The 9,765-nt window shown below is 39.5% G+C and overlaps 1 protein-coding gene across 7 annotated transcripts in view; it reads left to right on the top strand.

Annotated features, from left to right (window-relative positions):
- LOC109545559 (mushroom body large-type Kenyon cell-specific protein 1) overlaps nucleotides 1-9,765 on the top strand; it is a 159,936-nt gene that overhangs the window by 138,873 nt on the left and 11,298 nt on the right. For 5 of the 7 annotated variants that reach the window (XM_048666440.1, XM_019916323.2, XM_048666441.1 and 2 more), the window contains 5 exons: nucleotides 519-722; nucleotides 7,164-7,470; nucleotides 7,538-7,696; nucleotides 7,856-8,038; nucleotides 8,096-8,561. In XM_048666440.1, the coding sequence (XP_048522397.1) occupies nucleotides 519-722; nucleotides 7,164-7,470; nucleotides 7,538-7,696; nucleotides 7,856-8,038; nucleotides 8,096-8,561 (1,319 nt within the window). The remainder of the gene's footprint in view (nucleotides 1-518; nucleotides 723-7,163; nucleotides 7,471-7,537; nucleotides 7,697-7,855; nucleotides 8,039-8,095; nucleotides 8,562-9,765) is intronic. The other 2 variants (XM_019916324.2, XM_019916325.2) reach the window with 2 other exon arrangements.

Here is a 9,765-nt window from a genome sequence, read left to right as displayed (position 1 = left end):
GTCACAAATATGAATTTATAAAGTGTTTGGGTCAATAATAAGGAAGAAATCGTCAGTTAAAGATCGTAAACCCCCAAAAAACGATTAAAACGTGCCAAAAATATCTATTATTTCGGATCTGAAGCTTCTACCATATTTTTGAACTAGCTCGATGCATTCCTCACGTCCGTGAGTTGAAAATTATGTAAAATTTAGGATATTTTGAGAAAATTTTCGTTTGTTCAAAAAATGGACCCTCAAAATTTCCTTTTTTATGATCATCTGAATACGAACAGTTTTCTTATATAAACGTCTGAAAAAATTACGGTTTAAATATTTATCTAAAATTACTAAAACTTCGTACGACAAACACATTTTTTTCAGCTGAGCTTCGCTAACCCTGCTCATGAAGAGTAATGGGTCCAAAACTGGGTCCTGTCTACCACACCTCTGAGTCAGAGAACTATTTTGAAGCGTCTTTTAAATAACTGTGTATTTTTTGTTGAATGCAAAACTAATTACATAATTATTATTTCCAGGTATCTTGCCAATGTTGCGCGACAGTTTCAGTCAGCTACAGCCACCCCCGTGGCTGTCGAAGCCGATAAAAACAATGGCGGAGCCGAACAGCCGCTGGATTTAAGTAAAGGTTCGAGCAATGCCTCCAATAGTTCGCCTGAACCGAAAACGAACATCGGAAACAATGTTAGACTGCCGACTTTGGAAGCGAAACAGATATTCAGGTGAGGTTTAAAAAGAAACTATTAAATGGAATATTTGAAACTGTTGTCGGACAAACAATTTTCCGGCTAACACTCGTGTTACATGCGGCAAAATAACGGTGTTTCCATCTCTGTATGAAACGTATTTTTCATGTGTTCGAACGGAAGCGGTATCTAAACAGACGAATCTACAATTGATATTAATTACCATTTAAAATGCTAAAAGGCAGCAATTTCTTCAGAATTTAAATTGGCACAATGTGACGGGAAGTAAAAGCAGTAACACGATCGCAGATTTAAAAACTATGTGGTCGGACTAGATACGAAAATTCTTGCTGGTGCGATGGGTTTGGAGAACTGGGCTGTGCTGAAACCAGTTTAAGGCTTTGTCGATTTTTGACTGCAAGCCCTGAAACGACAATGATGGAAGAAAATGACGCCCAAAGATAAGCCCTGTATTGCGTATGCTCTCGTCGTCAATTTCTGTTCTCGACATCAAACCTATCAAAACCGAACAACCTAATCGTTTCGCATATGGGTAATGGTAGCATACAGTATCAGCTACAACGATGACGTATGGTTCAAATAGCTTCGCGATTCGACACTTCCAAGGGCTTATCCATATATCGGCGACACATTATAAACCAGCTTAATAGGAAAGCTCTATAGCTTTAACCTTTCGATAACCGCAGGGTGAAGACTTTTGGCTAAAATTTCAAATTGTACGGAAGCTCCTCACGATTGCTCTAATAATTTCAAAACGAACGCATTAAAAGCAAGGAACTTATTTCAATTAGGACATCAACTAGTTACTCGGAAAAGTAACTCAAATTTCCCAAAAGCACGAAAACACCAAAATAGAAAAGAAAAACCTTAAGACAAGTCGGTTGGTTTTAAAGTACGAGATCCGGAGCCGAAAGGCAGAATTGCAGAGAGTTATTGGCCCTTAAGCTTAAATACCATCTTCAGGCGCTCTCAAGAGTCACAGTTAAGTAAATTATAAATGTTACTTGCAGGCTATCCGAAATTTATACGAAAAAGGGTTGCAATAACACTGGCAGAATAACACATTTTTCCTTTATAATATTCGGTGTATGTGCTAAAATAAGTCGTAAAAATACCATTTCCAGAAAATGGAGTCATATCGTCTTGATATTTCGCATTTATTGCCCCATTTATCTCGAATCTTTCCAGAGTAATACGAAAATGAACCAGCGTGAACACGAGCGAAATATTTGTCACAAACGGTTATGGCTTTAAGTGCTCTATTATATGATTTTTGTTATAAAAATAATTTCTGGAATTGTCCACCAATGTTACAATGAAGCGTTCAAAAGAACAAATGATTTGCTATTTATTTAAAGGCCTTTCGTCATCTCGCGGTAGGTCATTTAACTGCAGTTAAAGCTGTAACTCACAAGGTTGATAAACAGCGAAAAATATAGCATGATTATGAGCAGTAAATAAAAGACGAAAAACAATAGCAAAATCTCGGATGTGATCAATCATCGTAAGTGTTCCCCTCTAGAATTCCAGTCGTACCAAAGAACGTGACAAATAAACAAAACTCTATCAGCCAGTGGTAAAGTACTATGAAATAAACCATTGTGATAAAATTAGATTTCTCTGTGCACTTGGGCAAAAAAACACATCGCACAGAGTTAAATGAACTCGGCGGGTACTCTTAATCTAAAAGGGGTCAATAACAAGCCATGAAAACATGTTAAAACGGTGAAAAATGCCTTCTTTCGCTGGGATAATCCTTAATTTATCGGTCACAAACTTTTCTTATCAGTGTACTTTATTTGTAAGGCTCTTTAGTCAATTTATTTGCTTTCTCGGAATTTTCGCATTTTTATGTCTGAAAACGATGGCTCAGAGTCATCTGATATTTGTGTAACGGCAAAATGTGTAAAAATACGCCGGAAGTTCGACTGATAATAATTGGATTTTCCTTGAATCAAGCGAACAATAGCCAAGTTCCACGTTATTATTTACGTTATTAATCATTATATTTATGTACAAGCATAAGGAGCGGCTGTTGTAGTTGCAATCAACACATATTGAATTAGACTATCAGAAATTTTTTAAATTAATGCGCAAACATGTCTAGTTTCGCTTGTAAGGCATCAGTTTGAATCGGGCAAACAACCCGCATCGAATAGCCAACATTCGTAAATACATAACTGAAGACGAAGACCGTGCCAACAAAAATCCAGGTCAAGTTGAAAGCGAGAAACAGAACGCGAATAGACGATGGCAAACTTGAACGTTTATACGAACCAGTATGCGCCACTTTTATAAACGCTATTAATATATGAAATTTACATTGATTAATACACGATTATGAACACTTGGGACGAAATGTACAAATGTAAAACCAATCAGGGCAGATATTATTAAATCGATATTCTATTAACTAGCGCTATTACAACATACATATTTGCAACGCACTTTTTAAATAGTTGAAAGCTTTGGCTATTTGAAATTTTAAATACCTGCCAAAGAGAAATGTGCTTTGGAACCAAATTGTTTTTTTTTGTAGAAAAATCGAACTTTCGATCGAGAATCGAGATTTCGAATTTGGAAGTCTCGAACAAGTTTGAATGGGTCAAATTATTGAAAAGTTTGGATAAATTAAAAATATGGCGAGTAAACAAGTCAATGATTAAAGAACAATAAAACTGTTAGCTCTCATCAACACGGTTGGCCTTAGAATAACACTCCCGAAATTTATTTTGTGTTATTTTCAGGCTAAACCCAGTTGATGAGTGGCTCAGGAACAATCATCTCTCCAAGAAAAATTGAGATTTGCAATAAAGTTTCTCTTCTTGCGTTGTACGTTTAGAACCTGCGGATTGTTTATTAGATACGAATATTATGAACTACTGGCATTCTTTTGTCGGGATGTTTCATATTGACTTGATTCTTTCGACCAAAAATAAAAATTTTACATGCCTGTTTTTTGAGCTCAATCGATTCCTTTCGACGTAAAAAGGACACAAATAAGCATTTATAAGGTGTTTGAGTCAATAATAAGGAAGAAATCGTTCGCTAACGATCGCGAAGCTCAAAACACGTTTAAAATGTGCCGAAAATGTCGGATCCGAAAGTTCTACCATGTTTTTCAATGAATTCGATGCATTGCTCGCGTCCGTGAGATGAAAATGATGTAAAATTTAAGACATTTTGAGAAAATTTTAATTTTCTCAAAAAATCGACACCCACTCTTGGGAAAATTTCAACCAATAATCAAAATTTCACATGCGTGTTTTTTGAGCTCAATCGATTCCTTTCGACGTAAAAAGGTCAGAAATCTGCAGTAATAAAGTGTTTGAGTCAATAATAAGGAAAAAATCTTCGGTAAAGATCGCGAACGCTCAAAAAACGCTTAAAATGTGCCGAAAATGTCTATTATTTCKGATCTGAAACTTCTACCATGTTTTTCAATCAGTTCGATGCATTGCTCGCGTCCGTGAGATGAAAATGATGTAAAATTTAAGACATTTTGAGAAAATTTTCATTTTTTCAAAAAATCGACCCTCACTTGGAAAAATTTCGACCAAAAATCAAAATTTCACTTGCGTGTTTTTTGAGCTCAATCGATTCCTTTCGACGTAAAAAGGTCACAAATATGCATTTATAAAATGTTTGAGTCAATAATACGGACGAAATCGTCGGATAAAGATCGTGAAAGCTCAAAAAACGCTTAAAATGTGCGGAAAATGTCTATTATTTCGAATCTGAAACTTCTACCATGTTTTGCAATCAGTTCGATGCATTGCTCGCGTTCGTGAGATGAAAATTATGTAAAATTTAAGACATTTTGAGAACATTTTAATTTTTTCAAAAAATCGATCCCCACCCTTGGAAAAATTTTGGCCAAAAATCAAAATTTCACATGCTTGTTTTTTGAGCTCAATCGATTCCTTTCGACGTAAAAAGGTCACAAATATGCATTTATGAAGTGTTTGAGTCAATAGTAACGAAGAAGTCGTCGGCTAAAGATCGCGAACGCTCAAAAAACGCTTTAAATGTGCCGAAAATGTCTATTATTTCGGATTTTAAACTTCTAGCGTGTTTTTCAATGAGTTCGATGCGGTCCTCGCGTCCGTGTTTTGAAAATGATGTGAAATTTAAGACATTTTGAGAACATTTTCATTTTTTCGAAAAATCGACCCCCATCCTTGGAAAAATTTCGACCAAAAACCAAAATTTCACATGCGTGTTTTTGCAGCTCAATCGATTCCTTTGGACGTAAAAAGGTCACAAATATGCATTTATAAAGTGTTTGAGTCAATAGTAACGAAGAAATCGTCGGCTAAAGATCGCGAGGCTCAAAAAACGCTTAAAATGTGCCGAAAAGGTTTATTATTTCGGACCTGAAGCCTTCTTCAAGATGTCTTTCAATGAGTTTGATGCATTCCTCGCGTCCGGGAGATGAAAATGCTGTAAAATTTAGACATTTTGAGGAAATTTTGACCAAACATCAAAATTTTACATGCGTGTTTGTTGAACTCAATCGATTCCTTTCGACGTAAAAAGGTCACAAATATGCATTTATAAGGTGTTTGGGTCAATAATAAGACAGAAATCGTCGGTAAAGATCGTGACCGATCAAAACAACCATCATCCCTCCATGAAAAATTGAGTTTTGTCACACAGTTTCTCTTCTTGTGTTGTGCGTTAAGAACCTGCGGATTCTTTAATAAATACGAATATTATCAGCTACTGGCATTCTTTTGTCGGTATGTTTCATATTGAGGTTTTAAAACCCCATGTTTTTCCCCAAATCCAGTGATTCATGTTAATTTATCAACAGCAGCAAGTTTAGACAATTCGACCGCAACTTCTGGGCTTTTATTCGCAGACGGTCAATTCCAGTGTAGGTACATCTGGTCTGGTGGTTGATTCTTATTATAAAATTTACGTAGCTATTGTTGTTTTCGATTTTTTTTTAAAGCGGTAGTTTGTGGAAGCAAATGGATTTTTTATTTTGTGTGCGAGCGACCTCAGAAAACGACTTTACGGGAGGAAAGTGATTAATGTGCCCGCAGGAAGCAGGCAACTGTGGAAGCAAAAATCTATGTTAATAGGTACATTAATTGGTAGACACTAAATACTTTTGGGGCGTGTTTAAATCTCAATCAGACTGTATAATAAAATGACAAGAAACGATGCAGCATGTGTTTAGCACCTGTTGCTTTAACGCAGTACTTAATTAGCACTAAAGATATCCGAATAGTGCAGTCGTATCGTAAAGTTTCTACTGTTTGAGCAAAGATTCAATGGCACCGACTCGCGACTGGAGGTAGATCGGTATCAACAACCGATAAAACGGTTTGCTAATGTTGATGTCTACTTATCAAGGCTGGGAATAAACTTTTCTATGTCAGCCTTCGAGGACAAAGTACGACAATGTTTCCAATCAAACTCGGTTTAGAGGAGTGATTTTCCAAAAAGTTTTATGCATAATCCGCACGCGAATATTAAACAAACGTGAGGTCCAAATGTTATCGTGGCAATAAAGGTTCCCAACCCAAATTTTGTTGGCTAAACACTCCCCGTTTCATTAACCTTATCCAATGTTTTGCCTTTATCATAGGTCAGTAAACTCGCCGTATCGCATGCTATTTGAGCAGTTTTTGACTGATAAGCGTTGATAATTAACAGGAGTTTTTAAATAATTGTTTTGAAACAAGAATGGATTGGAGTGCTTATCAGCTCATTTAATGAATCAGTGGATTCAATTCCGGGTATATTTCTCTCCGGATAACTTTATCTAGTTGCATCGAATAAATGCAAAAACGGATTTTAGGAGATAAATGAAAATGCAGCTGGGAATGTTTTGTTGGTTTTTTCACAGCAAAAAGGGTGCGTTTCCTAAAACTGAAGCATTTTCCAGATGTTTTAAAGTTGAGTTGTTTATCAAGGGTTGAAGTCTTGCGATTGTAAGCTGATTCGCCCTGTATATGTAGAAGGCTTCACGTTAATTCCGCCTCAATACCATGCACAACATAATAATTCCTTTGTACGAAGTATCAAGATAATGCAAAATCCTGACCTTGTCCCACTTTGCAAATTTTGCCTCTGTGAGAGAATTGATATCGACAAATCCAAACTAACAATTTCACGATTGGAATAAAATGTTCATGAGCAGTGGCGTAACCGTACAAGAACGGGTTTCTAGTCACTGAACGCATAATTTTAAACGAGAAAAGCTCAAATTGCTCAATAGTCATTCGTTTTCGTGAAGCTCACACTCTGCAGAAGAAGCAAACGGGGATTTGCCAGTTTTGCCCCAAATGGGCAACTTTACATCAAAAACCCTTTCATTGACCTCAACGCGAAACCCTTCACTTGGCGATTTTTACAGTTGTATTTTATGTTGTTCTACAGCTGCATTTAATTTAGTTGGGATTGGAAATATCGAAAAATACTCACGCTGGCCTGTAATTTCAGTTCTGATTTTAGAGCCAAGCCTCGAATGTCTGCGGTAGCAGGCAGGAGAACTTACACCGAAGATGAGTTGCAGGCGGCTCTAAGAGATATCCAGTCTGGAAAATTAGGCACGCGACGAGCAGCCGTGATCTACGGAATTCCCCGTTCCACTTTAAGGAACAAAGTGTACAAAATGGCCTTGGAACGGGAGCGCGAGTCCCATCTGAACAGTTCGACGCCTCTCAAGCTGGACGAAGATGAAGCGTTGGACGACGACAGAGAACTATCCGGCACCGAGGAGGAGAAGGAGGTCGAAAAAGCGTTGCAGGTGAACAACGCCCTCATCATTCATCAAATGGAGCGTTTTTTGCTATGTGAGTGTTTTGCTGTTTCAGGCGCCGCTACTTTCGATGACCGATATTCTGCGGTTCTCCGGCATGGAGCATCCACCCGAAGCAATCAAGCATTTCCTTCAAAAGGCGAAAGAAGGCCAAGAGGCTCGATCGTCACCTTTGGAGCAAAGTGAGGTCATTCAGTACCTCCAGGTACGAAATGTAAGAATGCCCCACCATGTTTCAATTAATCGCCGCAACAAGCTTGGGTTTTGTGGCATTTATGTATTTATTCAGATGCTTGCAAAAGAACTAACGCAGACTAACCCGCAAGCGATGCACCCAAATTTATGCAATAGGTTTTACCAGATCTGTTTGCAGGCTCTGATTGCGTCGCATAATCTCCTGGCGAACCAGAAGCCGCCAGACGGCTCAGTATTAAACCACATCATTCCCGAATTAGCCAAACGGCTAATAGTGGAAGAACATCTCAAAATGCAGAACAACAATGGTGATAGTGAGAGACTTTCTAGACCTAGTCCTTCGAACTCAGTGATCACGAAAGTATGTTGGCAGCACCGGAAGGCCAGCGGGCAAAATGTTGATTTCATGTTGATGCAGGTGGAAAAGCCATCCGAAGCAGACCAGGAACCCGTAGAATCCCCATCGAATGTGATACTTAAAATTCCGTCCTACCGACCGACGACGTCCGCGACCAGTAAAAATGGTTGCGACAACCTTTTCAGCAGAAGCAATTCCTTGGACTCGTCCAGTCGCCTGGTCTCCCCACCTGTAACCAGCGAGTCGAATTCGCCGCCCATTCTGCCAGGCAAAGGACTACTGATCAAAGACGTCATCACACAGAGCATCACCCAGAAGTTTCAGCAGAGTCTGGAAGCGCCAGTCAGACGGCCGATGCCAATGGATCTGGAATACAAAAGGGGCGGCTTCACGCCGCCCTTGAGCGGCTTGCCCTCAGTGATCAAGAGCCAACAGGAAGGCAGTCGGCAGTTCCAGCAGCAACATCACCAACAACATCCACAATCCAAGCCTCAGAATCCAGGCGGACAACCGACTGGCGGCAAAGGTAATAATGCACAAGATTTTCTGCAAGATTATGCTCTTTTATGCACTCCCAGAGCTGGTGGTCTGTCGCTCTGGATTGTGTGGGACTCCAGCTAAGCTGTCTGCCCACTAAAACCCTTTCCTCATCGCCGAGGTGGTGTTTGGCCTCGCACCGCGGTCATTTCTGTCCAATTGTGCCCTCGTAATTTTACTCCCTCATTATGCCTGTATATTCAATGAACTCCAGAAGAATCTTGAGGGGAGTTCGCATGATCTGGTCTGGTGGAATTTCATCCCCTCCCAGGAGTCTTCGCCTACCTGTTGCATATGACGTGCAGTGACACATAACATGCAGAGTAGTTTCGTCCTATAATTTGCAACTCCTGCAGGTCGGTTGATCGCTCAGTCCCATCCTGAAGAGGTGTTTTGCAGGGGGGCGTGTCCTGTTAAAAGGCCATTATCCTCCTTATTTTTTGCCTGCTGAGACCTAGCAGTTCATTTTTACGTACTGGTTGTGGAGGTCCCACCAACGGCTTTGCGGTATCTCCTCCCAGTACTTTCTGTGTTACATTTAGGAATATTTTGCAGGCTTTGAAGCCGTGGTCCATGGGAATTTCTTTCTAACGTTTCGTCCACAACTGCGGTGGACATTATCAAAGGCGATGAGGCAGTGGGCGAAGTGATCTCCCGTGCTTTCCGACTAAGACTGTGTCAACTGCTGGATTCCCCGTCGTATTTATGCAGCCCAGCCGTGTGTGCTCATGCGTGGGGGATGGGTGGGGGTTCAAACGCTTCGGCGCACATGCTGTTTGGCGCAAAACGCGCTTCCAATCTGGATTGAGTGCCGTAATTTCTTCTTTTCTGTTAAAGTTGTTTTGGTGTTTAAATATTTCGATGGCTCTTCTGGTGAGTTTCGGGTAGTATCTTTCAGATTGGTGCAGAATGTCCACTTCGTCGAAGCGTATTTGGTGGCTGTCTAGCAGTGCGGGCTCCGCTACATTGGGCTTACAGATAGAAAACAAACTCAATTATTAATAATGCACATGATTCGTCGCAAGTATTAATTTATATTACTGTTTACACCGCAACTGTATGCAAGGACTCTGGCAAGGAATATTGGAAAATTACTACTAAAGTGTACATTGTAAACTGTTCATGGAAATTTATTTACTACTTCAGGTTTTAATGTTTTAATTCAACCCCTCATTTTGTAGACATTTTTATTC

The sequence above is a fragment of the Dendroctonus ponderosae genome, unplaced genomic scaffold (genome assembly GCF_020466585.1).
Source record: "Dendroctonus ponderosae isolate FM_Combo_2020 unplaced genomic scaffold, Dpon_F_20191213v2 Dpon_F_20191213_5, whole genome shotgun sequence".
Taxonomy (NCBI): domain Eukaryota; kingdom Metazoa; phylum Arthropoda; class Insecta; order Coleoptera; family Curculionidae; genus Dendroctonus; species Dendroctonus ponderosae.
The sequence above is the reverse complement of the archived record's forward strand: the minus strand, read 5'-3'. Positions and strand labels throughout refer to the sequence as shown.